The sequence below is a fragment of the Lepus europaeus genome, chromosome 5 (genome assembly GCF_033115175.1).
Source record: "Lepus europaeus isolate LE1 chromosome 5, mLepTim1.pri, whole genome shotgun sequence".
Classification (NCBI taxonomy): domain Eukaryota; kingdom Metazoa; phylum Chordata; class Mammalia; order Lagomorpha; family Leporidae; genus Lepus; species Lepus europaeus.
The window spans coordinates 143,994,571-144,018,941 of record NC_084831.1 but is presented as its reverse complement, the minus strand read 5'-3'; the positions used below and the strand labels follow the sequence as shown (position 1 = coordinate 144,018,941).

Here is a 24,371-nt window from a genome sequence, read left to right as displayed (position 1 = left end):
GTGCCTGCTGCTCTGTCCTTCAGTTATATACAGCTCCTTGTAGATATCCCCATGGTAGATACTGCAGCAGTGAAATTTAGTTCTGCGTTTATGGATTTGACATATTCCCAAAAAGGTCATTAAACTCTGCCTTACCACTTTCTCTTAGGGAAGCACATTCTGGTTTTAGATGGCCTTAATCACGAGAAAGCCTTTGTTTTGAGCCATAGTCTACATCCTTTTAATGTACCTGTTGGTATGACTTGTACTCTGAGCCATTCTAGAAACAACAGGTCCTTCTTACATGGACATCCATCTCCAAGTATTTAAGAATGGGCTTGCTTCCCCCTCTACTCCACTGGCTAAACATGCCAGTCTCTTTGGTCAGTCTTTTCCTAATTGGTGTGGTCCTTCCTGTTGGCTACTTGTCATCATAATTGATGTGTTAGGGGACAAACTATCTTCTAGCAAGAACTGGACAGAGACTTCTAGAAATGTCTAACCAAACAACGCACAGTGGGATAGTGAAGGTCATTGACGTGGAATAGTATGTGCTGTGTTGTTGCTGCAGATTTTCTGAGTGCTGCTTTGTACAAATGACGTGCTGTACACTAAGCGTTCACAGACCAGCATGCTGTTCCTCTCTCACCCTGTATTGGAAAACTTTCTTTTTAAATTTTTTAAAAGATTTATTTATTTATTTGAAAGGCAGAGTTACAGAGAAAGAAATGGCCACAATGGCCGGAGCTGGCCTGATCTGAAGCTAGGAGCCAGGAGCTTCTTCCAGGTCTCCCACATGGGTGCAGGGGCCCAAGTATTTGGGCCATCTTCCACTGCTTTCCTGGATACATTAGCCAGGGAGCTGGGTAGAAGTGGAGCAGCTGGGACTCAAACAAGCGCCCAAATAGGATGCCAGTTCTGCAGGTGCTGGCTTTACCCATTGTGCCACAGCGTCTGCCCTGAAAACTTTATTCTGAACACAAATATATCTGTATTAAATGTTTCCAGCTAAGCCACCTATGTGTCTAGGATTACCAGCTCTCAAAAAGGCAAAAGACTTTTCTATTTAAGCAGCATGATATTGTAAACAATAATGTATTTCTCTTTTTAGATGCTTGGAGAGTGCCATTGAAAGTGTCAGCAGACTTGTTGATGGTATGTCAAGTTAATAACCTTATTTTGTATATTACTATATTAATAGTGCAGTAGGGATATATTTCTGTTTGTAAATTACAAATTCACTCAGCAATTTTCCAACATATCAAAGTCTGTATGTTCTTACTCATCTTAAAGTGTTTAATATTTAATATATTGTGTGCCTGTTTTTTCTCTTTAATTGTTGGTTGTATGATTGTCATTCATACATGTAAGTGTGACGAGCATTACTTGCTTCAAAGAATTTTGTGATTACCTCATGAATTGGAGAACAGAATTAAATCCTAAGACTACTTCTTGTTTTTTATAGGGTTAAAAAACAAAGTTTGAGGTCACTAGAAACACTAGATCTATAACCCATTCCAGGCCACAGATTAGAACAAGACAAGTCCCAATTCTTGCATTGAGGGCAAATGGTTTCCTAGAGGTCGACATTGGTTTACTGTAAGCCATTCAGGAAGTTTGAATACTGTTGGTTCTTGTTTTGAGACGGCTATAGGTTGTCCTCTAAGCAAAGTGCCATCCACATTCTCATCTATGAAGTATAATGAGTAGGATATTGCTTTTTCTTTTCACATTAATATTTAGCTACAGACAGATCCATTTCTTTTTTTTTTTTTTTTTTTAATTTTTTAAATTTATTTGACAGATGGAGTTAGACAGTGAGAAAGACAGAGAGAAAGGTCTTCCTTCCATTGGTTCACTCCCCAAATGGCTGCTACGGCTGGAACTACGCCAATCTGAAGCCAGGAGCCAGGTGCTTCCTCCTGGTCTCCCATGCGGGTGCAGGAGCCCAAGCACTTGGGCCATCCTCCACTGCCCTCCTGGGCCACAGCAGAGAGCTGGACTGGAAGAGGAGCAACTGGGACTAGAACCAGCGCCCACATGGGATGCCGGCACCGCAGGTGGAGGATTAACTAAGTGAGCCACGGTGCCGGCCCCCAGACAGAACCATTTCAATAACTGTCCACTTGAAAATTTCTCATTGCATGTCAGCACTACAAGAATACAGTGTTTTTGGTTGGTTAGTAATAGCGTAATTTAAAGGTTTAGGATTATGTACATGTTACTAAATATGTATATTCTCCTATATATTTAAAAAAACAAATGTCTATGTCATGTGCCCATAATTTTCTTTAACAATGATTTTATCATGTACAGAGGTGATTGAGGGTCTGTGTAATTGAGCAACTAATTGAGCAGAATAATCTTCAGAAAATTACCAGCTAACACCTACTCACTGACTTGCTTTCCAAGTCTTTCAGGAAGTCTGTCTGTACAGGCTGCAGAGAGAGGGAGAGACAGAGAAAAAGGTCTTCCATCTGCTGGCTCACTCCCGAAATGGCCACAATGGCCAGAGCTGGGCTGATCTGATGCCAGAAGCTTCTTCTGGGTCTCCCATGTTGGTGCAGGGGCCCAAGCACCTTTGCCGTCTTCCACTGCTTTCCCAGGCCATCATCAGAGAGCTGGATTGGAAGTGAAGCAGCTGGGATATGAACAAGTGCCCATATGGGTTGCCGGCACCATAGGCGGAGGCTTAGCCTACTGTGCCACAGCGCTGGCCCCAGGCTGATGTCTTGTTTTCTTAATGCTAACCATGTGATCATGTATAAGCGTTCTTCAAAAAGTTCATGGGAATTTTGTATTACAAAAAATATTGCATGATTTTCTAAAAAATAATTCCACTTTTCCATGAATTTTTTTTTAAAGATCATTTTATTTAGTTGAAAGGCAGAGATAGAGAATGAGAGACAGAGTGAGAGAGAGATCTTCTCTCCACTGGTTCATTCCCAAATTGCTGCAATGGCTGAGGCTGGGGCTGCCTGAAGCCAGGAGCCTGAAATTCCATCTGGGTCTCCAGTGTGGGTGCAGGAGCCCAAGCACTTGGACCATCTTCCACTGCTTTCCCAGGTGCATTAGCCAGGGAGCTGGGTGGAAGTGGAGCAGCTGGGACTCGAACTGGTACTCATATGACATGTGGGTGTCTTAGTCGGTGGCTTAACCTGCTGTACTACAATACCATCTCTTCCATGAATGTTTTCAAGTACCCTCATATATTTCTTTTCCTAGCTTCAACTAGTAGTTAAGATTTTGATAGAACATGACCCACTGTGACACCTCTGCAGAAGCAAATATTCTCACAGGATTTAGATGGAGAAAATTGTATGGTGACTTTTAAGATCAAGCTGGGAAAGTGATTATCGGTTAGCCCTCTTCTTCCCCATAAAAGGCTTATATTGTACAATTGTTAAGCTCCAAATATTCATTTCCATTGTGGTTTTGTATTAAAAGCTAAAAATCAGAGACTTGGAGTACAATTTATCTTTTTTTACTTAAGAAACCAATTGTTTCTGTCCTTGCTACCAAGAGTAATTTGGAGACTTAAGGGTGATTTTTGGAAACAGAAGTGTGAAGGTTTGTTTTCCTGTGAAGGTGGTAATAAAAGGAACAATAAACCTTCCTGCAAATTATTGTATAGTTTTCCATGTGTGCAAAGGCTAGTAGATTTCACATGCTTATGTTTATTTCGGTTATCTAGATATGGGTTGTAGTTAATAAAATCAAGAGGTGATTATTTCAGATAATAAAATATGAACAAATAAAATGTCTTTTTGAAAGAACCTCTGAATTTAAAATGTGGAGGAGTGAGTTTAAAATGGGAACAGAATTGAGACTGTGGCATGGTACCCCACAGGGACTCCCATGCTTTTCTTGGCATGGCTTCTGCTCTTGGTACTGAAGCTGGCCTAGTGGATGTGGGCATGTTCCTGAGACAATGTGGGTTTTAGCACCTTGTCTTGCTTTTAATAGCCTGTTGATCTGATTGTCACATAATATCTTTTGTGAAACTTCATAGGTGACATAGTCTTTTTTGGCTAATCCTCTGCCTGCGGTGCCGGCACACCTGGTTCTAGTCCTGGTCGGGGCGCCGGATTCTGTCCCAGTTGCCCCTCTTCCAGGCCAGCTCTGTGCTATGGCCAGGGAGTGCAGTGGAGGATGGCCCAAGTGCTTGGGCCCTGCACCTGCATGGGAGACCAGGAGAAGCACCTGGCTCCTGGCTTCGGATCAGCATAGTGCGCCGGCTGTGGCGACCATTGGAGGGTGAACCAACGGCAAAAGGAAGACCTTTCTCTCTGTCTCTCTCTCATTGTCCACTCTGCCTATCAAAAAAAAAAAAATTATTTTATTTATTTGACAGGTAGAGTTGCAGAGAGAGGTAGAGACAGAGAGAGAGGTCTTCCATGTGATGATTCACTCCCCAGATGGCCGCAACGGCCGGAGTTACGCCGATCAGGAGCCAGGAGCTTCTTCCAGGTCTCTCACGTGGGTGCAGGGGCCCAAGGACTTGGGCCATCTTCTACTGCTTTCCCAGGTCATAGCAGCGAGACAAAATATGTGAAGTCAAAATGATTTTGAGAAATTCAAGATTGAGGTCTGCATATGTCACTTGAGATGAGGAAAGAAAAAGATGAAGTCATTTAAAACTAGGACCTGAGAGGATTTAGTAAATAAATAGGGAAAGTGAAAAAGAAAAAGAAAAAAAAGCAATGCAGAAGTGTTTTTCTCTGGACTAGTAATGTCTGTTCCCAGCTTGCATTATTGTAGTTATCCTTGGTGAATACTAGTTCTGATGTGCTGAAGTGCGTGATTCTTGTAAGTGGTTAGGTATTTTGATTGTGAAGTTTGATGTTGGAAGTTCCTGTATTTTTGGGAGATTGATTTGCTTAAATTAGAAAATATTCTGATTTCAGGGTTTACGATTACCTCCAAAACTGAAGCAGAATGAAGTGACTAATATCCAGCCTTCTTCCAAAAGAGCCAGGTATGCATATTAATCTTGCTTTTTTAAAATTTTTGGTTGTATTTTGTAGATCTGTTTTGGAAAATTGTTGCCAATTGAGGAAAGTTTATAAAAACTTAGGAAACAGGATTTAAAAGGATTTGCACTTTGTTTCACAGAGTTGCTGTGATACATCTCATTTTTTTGCTGGAGACAGTGAATAATGACATAGGCCAGTATATGTTTTCCTTTTTTTTAATTAAAATAAAATATTGAATATTTTTCTTTAAGTAAAACTTTTCCAAGACCCCTAACCCCAGTACCTAGTATGTAAAACAGAAGCTTCAGTGGGAGAAGTGGGAGAAGAGGTCTAGAAGTCAGCGCAGAGGTGCCTCATAGAGCCCAGGCTCCTGGCACTGCTGGGGAGCCCTGTGCTATGGGCACCTGGAGAGCTCTGAAGTGTGCTCCTTAGATCTGCCAGTTCTTGACGAGGACGACGTAGTATTTAGCCGTGCTGACAAAGGATATCAGAGAGCACTTTGGAGTGATGTATGCACTGTATATTGCATGTTGAATTTTAGGATGGAGTGTATAGATTTATATACATATCTTTTTTTAAAAAATTATTTCCATCTCTTTATCACGTCTCTCTTTTATTTTTTTTTTTTAAGATTTATTTTATTTATTTGAAAGAGAGTTACACAGAGAGGGAGAGACAGAGAAGTACTCCATCTGCTGGTTCACTCCTGAATTGGCCACAACAGCTGGAGCTGAGCCGATCCGAAGCCAGGAGCCAGGAGCTTCCTCCAGGTCTCCCACTCGGGTGCAGGGGCCCAAGGACTTGGGCCATCCTCCACTGCATTCCCAGGCCATAGCAGAGAGCTGGATCGGAAGTGGAGCAGCCGGGTTTGAAACCAGTGCCCATATGGGATGCCGGCACTTCAGGCCAGGGCCCTAACCCGCTGCACCACAGCGCCGGCCCCTATGTACATATCTTCTTAGTCTTATCTGATAAAGACATGGTTGACCAGTACTAGTCATTAATGAAGTCCTGCAAATCACTTAATTGCTAAGGCATAGCAAATGCAGACACAAACCCAGGAAGCTTTGTTCTCTATTCTTGATTCTAGAAAGCTCCTTTTATTTCAGTTTTTATTTACTTATTATTTATTTGAAAGGCAGAGAAAGAGAGAGAGGTAGATAGACAGATCTTTGCACTGGCTTATTCACCATATGCCCATGACTGAACCTGGTGGAAATCAATTTGAGTCTTCTAGATGGATGGCAGAGACCCAAATGCTTGAGCCATCATCTGCTGCCCACCTAGAGTGCACATTAGTGGGAATCTGAGTTAGAATAGGGTAGCGGGGACTGAAACCCAGGCACACTCCAATCTGGGATGTGGGCATTCCAAGGAGTGACTTAACCACTAAGCCAATGCCCACCACTAATTATTTCCAAACTGCTAGGTAAAGCGTAACTGCTTGAATTGTCTTTTGCAGTTACCATTTAAGGAAAATTTAAGCTGTGAGCATCAGTAAAACAGCTTGTTCTCTACGTTCTGGTAGAAGACACAGGGTTAGAATTAAAAAGACCCCAGAAGCTCTTGACTGTTGAAAAGGAGAGCAAGCAATGGCCTAAGTCAGACAAGGTTATTTTAAAAAGTTGATATTAAAAAAAATGAAGAATAGCCGTTTTAATGGTTCAGCTAGCAGAGTCAGTAAAATATAAAAATCAACTTTATTATTTGCTTTTCTTTTTGAAACCAATTTTTAAAAAATTGGGAAGGGATTGGTGAGGAGGAGAATACATACATATTAATCTTTACCAAAAGCTGATTGGATGGTTCTCTTGGAGACTTCAGATGTAGTAGTGTTTTGTGGGTGGTTGTTGGGGACTTCATATAAATTGTGGGAAAAAAGGGGCAGCACTTCAGTGCATTTTCCCTTTAAGAATGAAAACCACAATTGTTTGTATAGTACATATAAAGTACCTACAGTTTTTGTAATAACTGGTTACCAAATTGTGAATGAGGCAAGTGTTTGGTGTAGTGGTTAACAGACACTTCTTAGGATGCCCTTGTCCCATATTGGAGTTCCTGAGTTCAGCTTCTGGCTTTGCTTTCTAGTCCAGCTTCCAGCTAATGGGCACCCTGGGAGGCAGCAGGTGATAGCTCAAGTATTGGGTTCTTGACACCCATGTGGTAGAACTGGATTCAGTTCCTTGCTCCTCGGTTTGGCCTGGGGAAGTGAACCAGTAGATGGAACATCTCTGTCACTCTCTCTCTCTCTGTCTCTGACTTTCAAATAAATGAAAAAACAATTTTTTTTCAACAAGAATAAAAACCACTCATACTTAAAGCTATTGAACTTTGTCCAACCATTGAAATCCCTTTTACACCAAAGAACATTTTGTTTTAAGTTTTACTTATTTATTTGAAAGGCCAGGTAACAGAGAGAGAAGGAGAAACACATCTTGGCCAGGAGCCAGGAGCTCCATCCAGGTCTCCCATGTGGGTGGCAGGAACTCAAGCACTTGGGCCGTGACCTGCTGCCTTCCAGGGTGCACATTAACAGGAAATCGGATTGGAAGTGGAGGCGGGCCTTGACCCCAGGCATGCCAGACAGCAGCTTCAGCACTGCACACAGTGCCTCCCCCGTAGGAACATTTTGTTTGAGTAAATAATAAGGTCATCACTGTTTTGTTTATTTATTTTATAGAATTGAAGATATACCACCTCCCACTAAAAAGTTAACGCCAGAATTGACCCCTTTTGTGCTGTTCACGGGATTTGAGCCTGTCCAAGTTCAACAATATATTAAGGTGAAATTTCATTCTGCTTTGTATAAGGATTTTTAGCAGTATCCCCTTCTGTGTATATTACTTCAGGCTAGAAGTTTATTGAGTAACATTTACTCAGGAATATCATAACAGTTTGTATAGTACATATAAAGTACTTACAGTTTTTGTAATAACTAGTTACCAAATTGTTAATGATTTCCTGCCACGTTCTGTGTTATCACTTCATATTTAGATACTTGCTTTTTTATTAATACAGAAGTGTGGTTCAAATGCATAGGCCAAGGACCATTTTTAGTCAAGTGAACATTTGCAAGACTACTCTAATGTCATTTTCTTTTTTTTTGTTTTTTAATTTTTTTAATTTTTATTTTATTTTTTGACAGGCAGAGTTAGACAGTAAGAGAGAGAGACAGAGAGAGAGAGTTATAGACAGTGAGAGACAGACAGAGAGAAAGGTCTTCCCTCCGTTGGTTCACTCCCCTAATGGCCGCCGCGACCAGCGCTGCACTGATCTGAAGCCAGGAGCCAGGTGCTTCCTCCCAGTCTCCCATGAGGGTACAGGGCCCAAGCACTTGGGCCTTCCTCCACTGCCCTCCCAGGCCACAGCAGAGAGCTGGACTGGAAGAGGAGCAATCGGGACTAGAACCCAGGGTGCCGGCGCTTCAGGCGGAGGATTAGTCAAATGAGCCACGGCGCTGGCCTCTAATGTCATTTTCTTTTTTTTTTTTTTTTTGACAGGCAGAGTGGACAGTGAGAGAGAGACAAAGAGAAAGGTCTTCCTTTTGCCGTTGGTTCACCCTCCAATGGCCGCCGCGGTAGCGCGCTGCAGCCGGCGCACCGCGCTGATCCGATGGCAGGAGCCAGGGGCTTCTCCTGGTCTCCCATGGGGTGCAGGGCCCAAGGACTTGGGCCATCCTCCACTGCACTCCCTGGCCACAGCAGAGAGCTGGCCTGGAAGAGGGGCAACCGGGACAGGATCGCTGCCCCGACCGGGACTAGAACCCGGTGTGCCGGCGCCGCAAGGCGGAGGATTAGCCTAGTGAGTCGCGGCACCGGCCTCTAATGTCATTTTCATAAAGACAAGATTTTATTTATTTGAAAGGCAGAACGACAGAGAGAAAGAGATTTTTCCATTCACTGGTTCACTCCCCAAATCATTGCAATGGCTAGGGCTGAGCCAGGCTAAAGCCAGGAGTCTGGAACTCCATCCAGGTCTCCCACTTGGGTGGCAGGGGTCCAAGTACTTGGGCCATCTCTACCTGCTTTCCTAGGTGCATTTGCAGGTAGCTGGATTAGAAGTGGAGCAGTTAGGATCGAATTGACACTCATCTAGGATGCTGGTGCCACAGGTAGTGGCTTACCTCCCTGCACCATAATGTCAGCCCCCAGAATTTTACATTTACTTCTTGAAATAACATCCTAGGGCCAGCACTGTGGTGTAGTGGGTAAAGCTGCCACCTGCAGTGCCTGGCTGCCCCACTTCCGATCCAGCTCTCTGCTATGGCCTGGGAAAGCAGTAGAGAATGGCCCAAGTCCTTGGGCTCCTGCACCCATGTGGGAGACCTGGAAGAAGCTCCTGGCTCCTGCCTTCTCTGGTCTTTGGGGCCCTCTTGGGTGTGAACCAGGAGATGGAAGACCTCTCTCCTTCTCTCTCTGTATAACTCTGCCTTTCAAAATAATAAATAAATCTTTAGGAAAAAAAAAAAAGAAAATAGGCCAGCACCGCGGCTCAATAGGCTAATCCTCCGCCTACGGCACCAACACACTGGGTTCTAGTCCCGGTTGGGGCGCCGGATTCTATCCCGGTTGCCCCTCTTCCAGGCCAGCTCTCTGCTATGGCCCGGGAGTGCAGTGGAGGATGGCCCAAGTGATTGCGCTCCTGCACCCGCATGGGAGACCAGGAGAAGCACCTGGCTCCTGGCTTCGGATCAGCACGATGCACCAGCTGTGGCGGCCATTGGAGGGTGAACCAACGGCAAAAGGAAGACCTTTCTCTGTCTCTCTCTCACTGTCCACTCTGCCTGTCAAAAAAAAAAAAAAAAAGAAAAATATCCCAAGGGATGATGGGATTTTGTTTGCTTACTTTGAATGCTTTTTTTTGGCTCAGGAAAAATGGTTAAGAGTGTTAAGTTGACCTGTATTATACTGGATTTATGTATTTTACTCCAAACATTTCTTTTTTTGTTTTTAAGAGTTATTTATTTGAAAGGTTGAGTTGTAGGGGGAAGAGGGGAAGAGAGAGAGAGAGATTGATCTTCCATTTGCTGGCTCACTCCCCAAATGACTGTAATGGCTGGTCGTGGGCCAGGCTAAAGCCAAGAGCCTGGAACTCTATCCAGGTCTTCTACATGAGTACAGCAGCTCCAAGAAATTGCGCCATCTTCCACTGCTTTCCCAGGCACATTATCAGGGAGCTGGATTGGAAGCGGAGCAACCAGTACTCAAAACTGGCACCAGGATGCAGTGCTGACATTGCAGATGGTGACTGACCCACTGCTCTACAATGCTGGCCCCACTCCTAACTTTTTTTTTTTTTTAAAGGAAAAGAAACCATTATAAATATTACTGCTATAAATTTAGTACAATTTAATTTTTATATCTTTAAAATATAAGTATAATTATTAAGAGGTTATTTTTTATGCCATTATTCTTTAAAAACAGGAATAGTGTGGTAATGTGCCTGGTGAGAGCAGTATCAGCTTAGAAATTCTGGGTATATGTACTGTTGTGAAATGAGTGGTGTTATTCTAGGGTTATCTTATTTATTCATGGAGATGTGTTACCTATGTTGAATGTATAGTCAATTTTTTTAAAAGATTTATTTATTTATTTGAAAGTCAGAGGTGCAGAGAGAGAAGGAAAGGCAGAGAGTGAAAGAGAGAGAGAGAGAGAGAGAGATCATCCATCCGCTGGTTCATTCCCTAATTGTCCACAACGGCTGGAGCTGAGCCGATCTGCAGCCAGGAGCCAGGAGCTTCTTCCGGGTCTCCCACAGGGTTCAGGGGCCCAAGGACTTGGGCCATCTTCTACTACTATCCCGGGCCATAGCAGAGAGCTGGAGCAGAAGTGAAACCAGCGCCCATATGGGATACTGGCACTGCAGATGGCGGCTTTACCCACTTTGCCACAGTGCTGGCCCTGAGAAATCAGTATTTTAACCTTAATTTTCCTGGAGTTAATAACAGAAGCATAGATTGTAATTCTGCTGTTTCCTTTCCTCCTGCATTTTTATTTTTATTTTACACGTCATGCTGTTTTCTGTGCCTGAGAAGTGTGCTCATAAATCTTGTCTTCGGATGGGTCTTTGCCTGCATTTTACTCTGCCGATGGGACTCTGTAGATTTTTAGGCTTTTCATTAGCTGCTCTGTGTTTGTGACTTTAGAAGCTCTACATACTTGGTGGTGAAGTCGTCGAGTCTGCACAGACGTGCACACATCTTATTGCCAGCAAAGTGACACGCACCGTGAAGTTCCTGACGGCCATCTCTGTAGTGAAGCACATCGTGACACCGGAGTGGCTAGAAGAGTGCTTCAAGTGCCAGAAATTCATTGGTAAGGAGCAGCTCTAGCACCTGGGTTTTTCTTTTGTTTTGTTGCATTTGTTTAAAGATTTTATTTATTTGAGAGGCAAAGTTACAGCAAGAGGGAGAGAGAGAGATCAAGAAAGAGAGAGAGAAAGGTCTTGTATCCCCTGGTTCACTCCCCAAATGGCCACAACAGGCGGAGCTGGGCTGATCCAAAGCCAGGAGCTAGGAGCTTTCTCTGGGTCTCCCACGTGGGTGCAGGGGCTCAAGCACTTGGGCCATCTTCTACTGCTTTCCCAGGTGCATCGGCAGGGAGCTGGATCAGAAGTGGAGCAGCCGGGACTCAAACTGGAATGCTGGTGTTGCAAGTGGCATCTTAACCTACTGCACCACAAAGTGCCAGCCCCTGCCAGGAAGTGCATTTTCAATCCTCAAATAGGTAGACCCGGGAGCAGAGGCACCTGGCCTCAGGATGAGCATCCTGAGCTCCACTGTGTTCTCACTTTTATTTTGCATTTGGTCTTCATGCCTCAGCCATACTGGCCCTTGCTACCCCTGTCATGTAGCAGTGCTACGGTTCCCAGCACCTCACTCAGAGCACACACATGCTCAGGTTTTTCTGCCAGTGGTTGCCCTGGATTGCTGTGCTCTACACACCTTGCTCCCTGACCCGCAGCAGAATGATGCAGCTGCTTGAGAACAAGAGCAAGGCCAGCAGAGGCACTACTGGGCCCAGCCAGCCCTGCATGCTTCTCACTGGCGAAACTAACTGCATTGCTCACTAGGCAGGTTCAGGTCGCCGTTAAGTCAATCTTGTTAGTTAAATTAAAAGATTTCAGATCCATGTTGTTTTCTTGACCTCTGGTATTGAAGCATAATTCAGTTTTTAGTATAAATACCTAAGTACAAAGTATATTTTAAAGTTCTTATAGTATATAGTCTATTTTTATAGATGGGAAGTTAAGATCCAGAAGAATAAAGACAGTTAAGATTGCTGCTTACAGTGGCCTGCACTGTGGTATAGCGAGTAAAGCCACCACCTGCAGTGCCAGCATCCCATATGGGCACCTGTTCGAGTCCTGGCTGCTCCTCTTCCAATCCAGCTCTCCGCTATGGCCTGGGAAAGCAGTAGAAGATAGCCCAACTCCTAGAAGCTCCTGTCTTCTGGTATTGGATTGGCTCAGCTCCGGCCATTGTGACCATTTAGGGAGTGAACCAGCGGACGGAAGACCTCTCTCCCTCTCCATCTCTGCTTCTGCCTCTCTGTAACTCTGCCTTTCAAAAAAATAAATACATAAATATTGTTGCTTATAGCAAAATTAGACCCAAACTTAAAATTCAATGTTTCTTTATCCAAGGCAATAAAACAGAGGAAAGAATAAATCCTAAATGTAAAGAAAAGTAACTGAATCCTCAATTGCAGTATTTGGTTACTTCTTGCTATTCACAGTAGTTGTGTCCTGTAAGCCACTGCCAACGCTGAATTAGTGAATACCAGATAGACTGTGGTTCCAGGAGAAGGTACAGCTGGGGTTCTCAGCGCCTCGGATTATTTTCATCAGTCAGTCAATATGTAACCTTTTATGTGTTTTGCTTTTTAAAGATACCTTTTGAAATGTACGCTGTTAATTTATTGACACTGGACTCCAGGCTAACAGCACCATCCCTAGAAGATGCTAATCCCACATACATATTCTCTCCATAAGTCCCATCATGGCCTTCTTGCACTTGAGGGGTATTTTAATCAGCAAAATCACCTACAAAAAATAAACAAATTAAATACACCATGAAGAGGGCACTTATTTGCAGTGAGAGCTAAAAGAACAGGGTACAAAAAAAAAAAAAAAAAAAAGCCGGCGCCGTGGCTCAACAGGCTAATCCTCCGCCTTGCGGCGCCGGCACACCGGGTTCTAGTCCCGGTCAGGGCACCGATCCTGTCCCGGTTGCCCCTCTTCCAGGCCAGCTCTCTGCTGTGGCCAGGGAGTGCAGTGGAGGATGGCCCAAGTGCTTGGGCCCTGCACCCCATGGGAGACCAGGAGAAGCACCTGGCTCCTGCCATCGGAACAGCGCGGTGCGCCGGCCGCAGCGCGCTACCGCGGCGGCCATTGGAGGGTGAACCAACGGCAAAAGGAAGACCTTTCTCTCTGTCTCTCTCTCACTGTCCACTCTGCCTGTCAAAAAAAAAAAAGAACAGGGTACTGTCTTGGTTGACCTCAGCTGGGTGACTCAAGGTGTTTCTCCACTCTGTATGTCTGAATGACCACAGAAGTGCCACAAATACTGATTTTGGATTTACAAATAAATTTTAGAAGAGTAGGCAGGCTGGCGCCGCGGCTCAATAGGCTAATCCTCCATCTTGCGGTGCCGGCACATCGGGTTCTAGTCCCGGTCGGGCACCGGATTCCGTCCCGGTTGCCCCTCTTCCAGGCCAGCTCTCTGCTGTGGCCAGGGAGTGCAGTGGAGGATGGCCCAGGTGCTTGGGTCCTGCACCCTATGGGAGACCAGGATAAGCACCTGGCTCCTGCCATCGGATCAGCGCGGTACGCCGGCCGCAGCACGCCGGCAGCGGCGGCCATTGGAGGGTGAACCAACGGCAAAAGGAAGACCTTTCTCTCTGTCTCTCTCTCTCACTGTCCACTCTGCCTGTCTAAAAAATAAAAAGAGGAAAAAAAAGAAAAGTAGGCAAATTCACAAATACAGGATTGAAGAGTGAGGGTCAAGTAGTAACTTTTTGTTGGTTGAAATATTAACAATTTTTGTTTTTAAATAAAAGACATTAATGAAGTATAAGAGTTAACAATGAAGATGGAAGAAAAAAATTATAATTACTACAAATACATTTAGCTCCTGACTTTATATAATGCAAGATTTATAAAATTTAGAATGAGGTACTCTGTTCTTTAATTGAAAGTAGAGTGTAATAGTTTAGGTTCTGCGTGGGAGTAAAACATATCAGGGCGTGGGCACTGGGAGAGACGGGCCGGCAGTGTTCACTGCTGTTGGCTCTGTTGCCTTTGGGGGCACCAACTGCGGTTCTTTACGGTTTTTGACTATGCCTTTCTTTTTCCTTTGCTGACAAGAAGCATGCCAATTTATTGAAAACCAGTTTGCCTAAAGTCTAATTTAGTGAATGAGCAATTTACTTAATACTCCAGGGTTATAAGCTTGTGAAAAATCTGATTCTTTTATGTGTTCATAAAGTTTCTGGTACATATTTCATGGGAAATTTTGGTTGACTGGCTTTCATTTTTTATAGCATTGCTAATAAATGTTTGCTGTGTTGATCTCTGAGGGAATAAAGTGGTTTAGTTATAAATATTTAATATTCAGAAAGCACGTTTCATAGTTTATCCTACAAGTTTCAGGATTTTCTAAGAGAATTTTCTTTTATTGATTTATTTATTTAAGATTCATTGTATTACTTGAAAGGCAGAGAAACATAGAGAAAGAGTGATAGATCTTCTATCTGTTGGTTCACTCCCCAAATGGGCACGACAGTCAACAGCGGGCCAGGTGGAAGCCAGGAGTCAGGAACTCCATCTGGGTCTCCCACATGGGTCACAGGGGTCCACATACTTGGGCCATCTCCCATTGCTTTCTCAGGCGCTTTAGCAAGGAGCTGGATTGGAAGCAGAGCAACTGGGATTTGAACAGTGACCCTGCATCATAACACTGGCTCCATAATTCTTTTTTTTAATAGATTGTTTTCAGGATAGTTTGAGGTTCACAGCAAAATTGAGAGCAGAAAGTACAGGGAATGTTGAATATCTCCTTGTAACTCCCAACTTCCCATACCAGAGAAGTACATTTGTTATAATTAACAAACCTACAAAGACATTTGGGTTATAATCACTCAATGTCTGTAGTTTACATTTGAGTTCATTTTTGGTGTTCTGTGTTCACTGGATTTTGACAAATATATAATGACATATCCACCATTATTTCTTTATTTGAGAGGCAGAATGACAGAGAAAGAGAGAGAATTTCCATTGCTGGTTTACTCCATAAATGGCTACAATGGATAGGCTGGTCCTGGCTGAAGGGTAAGAGCCCAGAACTGTATCTGGGTCTCCCACATGTGTCACAGGGGCCCTAAGCACTTGGGCCATCTTCTGCTGCCTTCCCTGGCACATTAGCAGGGAGCTGGATTGGACATGAAGCAGCTGGGGCTTGAACTGTGGCTCTGGAATGGGATGCTGGTGTCACAGCATAACCCATTGTTCTACATCACCAGCACCGAAATCAGCTGTTCTTTTAATTCCATTTCCCATGAACTTTTAAAGTACTGTCATATAGTATGTATGCATTTAAGACTCAATGTCGGGGCCAGTGCTGTGGTGCAGTGAGTTAAAGCCCCGGCCTGCAGTGCCAGCATCTCATGTGGGCGCCAGTTTGAGTTCTGGCTATCCACTTTCGATCTAGCTCTCTGCTGTGGCCTAGGAAAGCAGTAGAAGATGGCCCAAGTCTTGGGCTCCTGCACGCCTGCACCTGCATGAAGAAGAAACCCGGAAGAAGCTCCTGGCTCCTGGCTTCGGATCAGCTGAGCTGATCTGAAGTAATGGGGGAGTGAACCAGTGGAGGGAACACCTCTCTCTCTCTCTCTGGCTCTACCTCTCTCTGTAACTCTGCCTTTCAAATAAATAAAATAATTAAAAAAAAAAAAAAAAAGGACTCCATATCTTCATGACTTGATAACTCAGTTCTTTATAGCAATGAGTAGTGTTCCATTTTCTGAACATATCATGGTTTATTTATCTGTTCACCTACTGAAGGGCATCTGAGTTGTTTTCCTCACAGAGGTATCATAAACATCACATATAGGTGTTTTGTGAACTTAAGTTTTCAACTTCAGGAGCATGGGTGCTGGATTGTATGGTAAGAGTATGTTTGGTTTTCTAAGGAACTGTCAAATTGTCTCCCGAAGTAGGTATACCATTTTACATTTCCTCCAGCAAACAAATGAGAGTTAGTTTGCTCTACATCCTCATGGGCATTTGGTGTTCTGGACTTTGGCCATTCTAATAGGTGTGCAGTGGTATCTCAGTTGTTTTTTTTCTTTCTTTCTTTCTTTCTTTCTTTTTTTTCCTTTAGATTTATTCATTTATTTGAGAGGTAGAGTTACAGGCAGTGAGAGGGAGAGACAAAGGTCCTCCATCCGCTGGTTCACTCCCCAAATGGCCAAAATGGTTGGAACTGCATGAATCTGAAACGAGGAGCCAGGAGTTTATTCTGGGTCTCCCATGTGGGTACAGAGGCCTAAGGACTTGAGCCGTCTTCTCCTGCTTTCCTAGGCGATAGCATAGAGCTGTATTGGAAGAAGAGCAGCCGGGACTAGAACCAGCACCCATATGGGATGCTGACATTGCAGACAGAGGCTTGGCCCACTATGCCACAGCTCCGGCCCCTCCTTGTTTTTATTTGCATTTCCCTGATGATATTTGATGTTTAGCATCTGTCTGTTGTTGAGGCATCCAGATCTTTTGCTATTTTCAAATAGTTTTCTTTCTTGTTTTAGAGTTCTTTGTGTATTTTTGATACAAGTACTTCATTAGATGTGTCTTTTGTAAATATTTTGTCTCATTCTGGCTTGTCTTCTCATTTTTATTATTTTAATTAGGTTTAAACAGCTTCAACGTAGTTTGTAGATACAATTTTCTTTTTTTAAAGATTTATTTATGTATTTGAGAGGCAGAATTACAGACAGAGATCTTTTGTCCACTGGTTCATTCCCCAGATGGCCGCAGCAGCTGGAGCTGGGCTGATCTGAAGCCAGGAACCAGGAACTTCTGGGTCTCCCATTCGAGTATAGGAGCCCAAGCACTTGGACCATATTCCGCTGGTTTCCCAGGCCATCAGTGGGGAGCTGGATAGGAAGTGGAGCAGCAGGGATTTGAACCGGCACTCATGGGATGCCAGCACTGCAGGCAGAGGCTTAACCTATTATGCCACAGTGCTGGCCCCCATAGATACAGTTCTAAGAATAGAATGATTTTCCCTTGTTCCCTCCCAGTCTCTTTCCTTCTCCCTTTCTTTCTTTTTTAAAAGTTTTTGAGATAGCACATTTTAAATTTACATTATACTAAAAGGGCTTAATGGTTCACCAAATAAGACGTTTTACAAGCAAAAAGACCCTAGTTTAGTGAGATTATAGACAATGTATTTAAACAATAATTGAATGGAAAAATGACCATTTCACCCATGTACAGTAAATTTTAAAATAATTACAGATCATGAAAACTACAGTAGTATGACATTCTTTTTAAAATTTTATTTATTTTTTAAGATTTATTTTATTTATTTGAAAGAGTTACAGAGGAGGGAGACAGAGAGATATCTTCCATCCAGTGGTTCACTCCCCAAGTGGCCACAATGGCTGGAACTGAGCTGATCTGAAACCGGGAGCCAGGAGCTTCTTCCAGGTCCCCCACATGGGTGCAGGGTTCCAAAGACTTGGGCTATCCTCTGCCACTTTCCCAGGCATATTAACAGAGAACTGAATTGGAAGTAGAGCAGCCAGGACTGCTGGGGTTTAACCTGCTGTGCCACTGCGCTGGGCCCCTAGTATAACTTTTTTTTTTTTTTTTAAGATTTATTTATTTATTTATTTGAAGCAGAGTTACAGAGAGTCAGAGGCAGTGAAGTCTTCCATCTGCTGGTTCACTCCCCAAATGGCCTCAACAGCTGGGGCTGCTGCAGCTGGAGCCAGGAGCTCCTTCCAGGTCTCCCATGTGGGTGCAGGGGCCCAAGGACTTGGGCCATCTTATACTGCTTTCCCAGGCCATAGCAGAGAGCTGGATTGGAAGTGGAGCTGCTGGAACTTGAACTGGTACCCATATGGGATGCTGGCTTTACCTACTACACCAAAGTGCTGGCCCCAAATCAGACATTTCTTAAAACATTGCTAAGAAAATTGAAGACCAGTCAGTTAAAAATTCTGAGAAACTGCTATACACTTTTTGTGTTATTTCAAAGAATGTACTTTTGACACATATAAATTTTGGTAGATTTACTTAATTGATTATCAGCTAATTGACTCTGATATCCCTCAAGTCACTGAGGAGTTGGTTGTTATATGGGGGCAGGTCTTCAAAAAGGTCATGGAAAATGCATGTTATGAAAAAACTATGCATAGGTTTAAATTTGCTTGTTTTCATTTCATTTTTGCTGCTTTTTTAAGTCCCTGCATGTGTGCACTTGGATGTGATGCTAATTCCAAGCTTGTCATTCCAGACCTAGCATTGATAACCTGGGTGCTGTGAGTGAGGAGAGTTTGTAAATTCCCTGAAACAGTGGGATTATAGTTGGTGGGTGGAGAAGGGTGGTGCAGCTCTGGAGAAGGACCCAGCTTTCAGTAAATTTTTTTCAAAAAAGTTTATGACTCCCACAAAGTTAAATACCTAACACTGTTTTAGGAGAAAGAATATTTTTCTGTTTTTTGTTTTGTTTTGGTCTGGCCATTTTCACAGAGAAGTAAATGAGGCATAGTGGTGAAGTGTAAATACCTCGAGGTTTTACAGGTAGATAGCCACAGATAATATGGACCACCTGGATAAGGGGGAGCATTCTGAGCGAACGTTGCACCTGCCGTACTGTGTGTGTCAGCATCTTTCAGAGGATGTGCTTCTGTTTTCCAGATGAGCAGAACTACATTCTTCGAGATGCTGAGGCTGAAGTACTTTTCTCTTTCAGTTTGGAAGAATCCTTAAAACGAGCACATGTTTCTCCACTCTTTAAGGTATATGTACAGTTTTATTTTTACTTATTCAGGAGATGGAGAGAGACAGAGATGTTCTAACCGCTAGTTTGCGCCACAGATGCCAGCAATAACCAGGTCTGAGCCAGGCTGCAGCCAGCCAGGATCTCATGGGTGGCAGAGACCCAACCACTTGAGCCCATCACTTGCTGCCTCCTAGGGTATGCATTAGAAGGAGAGCTGAACCCAGGCACTGTGGATATAGGACGTGAATGTCCTAGAGGCCACCTAAGTGCTGCAGCGGACACCTCTGAAGACTAAAGAAAAAGAGAAATCAGTTTAGGTAGATGTGACGGATGATGACTCGCAGGTGGCAGGTTACTGGGTGGAAAGGGCACCTCCAGAGGAGCTGGGCCCACCAGAGATTCCCATCTCACGGTTTGTCCTCCTTGCCCCCATAGGGGAGCACGGCATACCTCCAGAGAGCTTTTCTTTACCGTAATTTTAAAAATTGTCATGAAAATGAAATAAGTAGTTCTCTTAGAGGTAAGGCATTCGAAGAGTATCTTTGGTAAGAGATATTTAAGTTAGTTTTCTGCTTTTAACAACTCTTTGGAGTAATTGATTATTTAGTACAATTCTGAATACATTTGTATTCAGTTGGAAAGGTATTTGGAAACATATTAAGTGGATGTGTGCATAAATAATCCAGAACTAGGCCGGCGCCGCGGCTCACTAGGCTAATCCTCCGCCTTGCGGCGCCAGCACACCGGGTTCTAGTCCCGGTCGGGGCACCGATCCTGTCCCGGTTGCCCCTCTTCCAGGCCAGCTCTCTGCTGTGGCCAGGGAGTGCAGTGGAGGATGGCCCAAGAGCATGGGCTCTGCACCCCATGGGAGACCAGGATAAGCACCTGGCTCCTGCCATCGGATCAGCACGGTGCGCCGGCCGCAGCGCGCTACTGCGGCGGCCATTGGAGGGTGAACCAACGGCAAAAGGAAGACCTTTCTCTCTGTCTCTCTCTCACTGTCCACTCTGCCTGTCAAAAAAAAAAAAAAATCCAGAACTAAATATTTTTACAATATTTGTTAGGTGTTAGATAAGATACTTGGAACATCTGGGAATTTTTTTTTTTTTTTTACATCAAAAACTAAGTAAATCAATAAAGATAGTAAAGATTATCTGTTCCTTTAGCTTCTTAAAGAGCTGATTTAGAATAGAAGTGATTAGCAATACTGAGTTAAGGTACATTTTCTTTTTTCCTATCAATAGTTTAAAACAAAATAATGTTTTGTGGCTTACTCGAGAGCTAGCTTGTTAGATAAATCTTTAGCATCAGTATTACTTCCCAGTCTGTTTTGAATCCAAATAATATAGAGAAAATTGTAAAAAAGGAGCACAGGCCAGGAACCAGGCTGCATCAGTGTGCTCCCTGGCAGATGAGCATAGTGAAATGTAATGCCGAGTTAGGATTTTACAGACGTAGTGGGAAATGTGTGTTAATACAGTCTTGCTTATGCACAAAGCACTCCATTTCTTTTAGGTTATTTTTAATCATCGTAGGTCATACATAACATGTGAAAGTGCTTAAACCACTTCCAAATTTACATCCATTTGAGATTGAGTACTAGTGGGATGGAGGCAATATTATCTTGATAAATTTCATGAAATTAGACATTTTGTCAGAAATCTCAGGGTAGAATCTATGAACAATTTTGTGGTTTAAAAATTCATTTTAAAAATACGGTACATGTATTTTCAACTTATTAGGCAAAATATTTTTATATCACACCTGGAATCTGCCCAAGTCTTTCCACTATGAAAGCAATTGTGGAATGTGCAGGAGGAAAAGTGTTGTCTAAACAGCCATCTTTCCGGAAGCTCATGGAACATAAGCAGAATAAGGTGGGTAGAGTAAAATCAGCTCTGGGATCCAGCAGCGCCCTATATGTGTTTCATTGTTCATTGGCTGATAAATTCATTTTTTTCCTTAGAGCTTGTCAGAAATAATTTTGATATCCTGTGAAAATGACCTTCATTTATGTCGAGAATATTTTGCCAGAGGAATAGGTATGATTTGTTACTTTTGCTATATGTTAGAATATATGTATACCCTCACGGCAGTGCGTTGACTTATTTCAAATGTGTTGTCTCCATTCCATTCAGATGTTCATAATGCAGAGTTTGTTTTGACTGGAGTGCTCACACAAACGCTGGACTATGAATCATATCCTTTTTGAAAGGGAATAAAATATGGATGGGTTGAAAATGGATTTGCAATATTGATAGCAACATATTTACTGTGTTTTATAAGCCATTTTTCCTTTTTTTGCTATTATGATTTATGTGGTTAATACTTCTTTCTTTTCAATATATCTTATTTAATTTCAAGTAAGACATTCTCTTAACTGAGTTCACTTCTGGTAGGTGACATTAGAAATGATATGTTCTAACTAGTGTAGGTATTTTACGTATTCAACAGAAATAATTGCAATAATAAGTACATTTCTTATCAGCTCATTTTTTAAAACATTTAACTGAATTGTGAAGTGCTATAGCTGGGTCTTTATTTTTATTTTATTTTTTTTTTTAAGGTCTATTTATTTATTTGAAAGAGTCACAGAGAAAGAGGGAGAGACAGATTTTCCAACTGCTGGTTCACTCCCTAAATGACCACAATGGCTGGAGTTGGGCCTAGCCAAAGCCTGGAGCTTCTTCCAGGTCTCCACATGGGTGGCAGTGGCCCAACCACTTGATTCGCCATCTGCTCCTTTTCCTGAGCCATTAGCAGGGAGTTGGATCTGCAGTGGAACAGCCAGGACACAAACTGGCTCCCATGCGGAATGCCTCTATTGCAGGTGGTAGCTTAACCTGTAACGCCACAACACCATTCCCTCTCTCTTTTATTAATCTAGATTTTTTAGAAAAATATTTATTTTACTGACAGAATGAACTTTAATCCACTGGTTCATTTGCCAAATGCCTACAAGCTGGGAGAGAGCACAATCCAGGCTTCCCATGTAGGCGGCATGAACCCAAGTACTTGCGCTGTTACTGCTGCCTCCCAGGGTCTGCATTATCAGGAAGCTGGCAACAGGAGTGATGCCAGGCGTTGACCCCGCCTACTCTGATAGCGGACACAGGCACCTCAACTGTTAGTCTACCTGCTAGTCCCGCATCAGCTCATTTTTAATTTGCAGTTTTCAAACTAGAATTTTGATTGATACAGTCTCTGCATTCAGGTACTTTGATTGGTAAATGAAAGCACAGGATATTGGAAGCATCAAGATGAGTAATTTGTGTTGTTAGTAGGTAAAATGCCAAGGTAAATCTTCAGAGCAGTAAATTTTGACAAAATTGGGCTTTCTTTAAGAAATTCAGGAGAAAAATAAAGCTTGTAATCCCCCTTATTAGAATTCTCTGAAGTACTATTTTAATGTTTGAACAGCTCATCAGTGAAGGACAATGTGCCTTAAAAATCTTTGTGAAAAATTGAGTTTCACCCTATTTCTCACTAATAGGACCTGCTCCCAGGGGATGTTTCTTAGGCGTTCTCCCTTGGACTGGTGCCATGAGGCTGAAGCACGGGCCCTCCCACCAGCAGCAGTCTGTTCACCCCGAGTGCAGCGGCATCTGCACCCTCTGACATCCTTAGTGGGACCCTTCTGTACAGGAGGGAAGTTTGTGTCTTGGGTGAGAGTGCACACAAGTGAATAGTCAGGGTTCTTTCTTATCTGCCTAACCCATCCAGATAATTAGGTTTATCAGACATTTTCTCCTGACCACAAAAAGCCCATGATTATATTAGACAAAAGACCTAGAGAAAGTCACTCCTTAGAAGCAAATATCATGTTTAGCAATAAATAGCTTACTTAGTTGGAATGATGGATGGTGCAGAAATCCCTTTATCAGTGATACTAGAGCTTGGTGTATTCTCTGTCTCCATCTGTTAGGAAATTAGTGCAGAAATTACTGATAAAAATGATAAAAGACCTGCTAGCTGTTTCCAGATAAATTTGTTTTTTTTTTATACAATATGCACTCTTCACATCTTTTCCAGATTTTTTTTCTGTCATTCGTGTTTATATTTGTGAAAGTCTATTCTACATGTTATTTGCTCTCAGCAGGGAGAATTGGTTTAAATGTACATGGGTGATTTATGAGTCCAATCTCGGGCCTTTTGTCGCATATGTAGACTGAATTTTGCCCAAAGTGAATGGTTTAGAATTTCTGGAGTTGGCAGGTGTTCTTGAAGGTGCAGGTAGGAAGCAGTCATTTGTGATGGGGACCTTGGGGATGTCACTGTGTCGGGGTGCTACCTTCTGCATGTTAGTTGAATGCAGACTCCATCTACTGTAGGGCTTGTTAGCCTTGGCCACCATGACATTGCCTGGGTAACTTGAATGCCCAGTACCACCCGCACACTGACATGCTTAGCCTGAGTGAACCTTTGTGTCAGGATTGAGAGTCCTCTGAGATTTGGATGTGTAGCAAGACTGGTTTAAGAGGGGAGGGGAAAAAAAGCTATAGCATTCTTTTAAATAGTATGAGACTGGTTACCATTTATTTAACTTCACTTTTTTGCCTTGTGCTTACAAGTCATTTTCCTCAACAAGCCCACATATAAATTTAACTGATAGCTTCAGCTGCTGTGAGCGTGGAGTTTGGAGCACAGGGCCGGCTGCAGCCTGGGCCCAGCGCCAGGGCTTCCTTCAGACACTTGTTTTCCAGCTGCTTTCTTAGGGAACAAGATTTTAAAGCAGGAAAACAAATATAATAAATATACTGCATCTTATTAAGATGTGCAATTTTATTCTGAGGAAACATAAATTATGTTTTGTATTATATGACTTTGAGAGCCCACACTAGGTTTTACGATTCATTTGCCAGGTTTTTAAATGTTTTCACAAAACTGTGCGGAACTTCAACTACAAATAAAATGGTGTAAATAAAGACCTTGCTATCTCTAAATTATGGATGTTAAAGATCTGAAATGTTTTGTACTTTGATTATTTTTATTTCTTATACTCTTTTCTTTTATACTGATATCTTGCCCACCTTTTAAATAAATGTACTTTTGAACTTTACTTAGAATTGAGTGATCCTTTGTTATTCCATATTTTTTGCACAACTAATATTTGTATCAAATCGGATCACATTTTAAGTAACTTCAAGGCACAATATTTTCTAGCAAGTTTTCTCCTCAAGAAATAATTTGTTAGGAGGCAGCCATTTTTCAGCAATATGATAGTAAATACCCAGGCTGAGGTACATTCAAAATATTTAGCAGTCACCAAAGCACACCACCAATCAGAACTGGAGATGCCACAAAAATCCGTGTCCATTTGCTTCTGTTCCTCTGTTCCAGATGTTACTGCAGTATACTTCCTGTTGGCTTGTGGGTATAATGAAATCACTGGAGAGTCTACTGAGTACTAT

The 24,371-nt window shown here is 42.8% G+C and overlaps 1 protein-coding gene across 4 annotated transcripts in view; it reads left to right on the top strand.

Annotated features, from left to right (window-relative positions):
* The window catches only part of PAXIP1 (PAX interacting protein 1), a 70,915-nt gene extending 46,896 nt beyond the window's left edge, over positions 1-24,019 (top strand). For 3 of the 4 annotated variants that reach the window (XM_062192907.1, XM_062192906.1, XM_062192908.1), the window contains 9 exons: positions 1,091-1,134; positions 4,887-4,957; positions 7,636-7,738; positions 11,101-11,269; positions 18,876-18,976; positions 20,703-20,837; positions 20,927-21,002; positions 21,099-21,163; positions 23,558-24,019. In XM_062192907.1, coding sequence (XP_062048891.1) covers positions 1,091-1,134; positions 4,887-4,957; positions 7,636-7,738; positions 11,101-11,269; positions 18,876-18,976; positions 20,703-20,837; positions 20,927-21,002; positions 21,099-21,163; positions 23,558-23,569 — 776 coding nt within the window. In that variant the 3' untranslated portion in view covers positions 23,570-24,019. Of the gene's footprint in view, positions 1-1,090; positions 1,135-4,886; positions 4,958-7,635; positions 7,739-11,100; positions 11,270-18,875; positions 18,977-20,702; positions 20,838-20,926; positions 21,003-21,098; positions 21,164-23,557 lie in introns of those variants that run through there. The other variant, XM_062192909.1, reaches the window with a different exon arrangement.
* Positions 24,020-24,371: the final 352 nt, after the last annotated feature.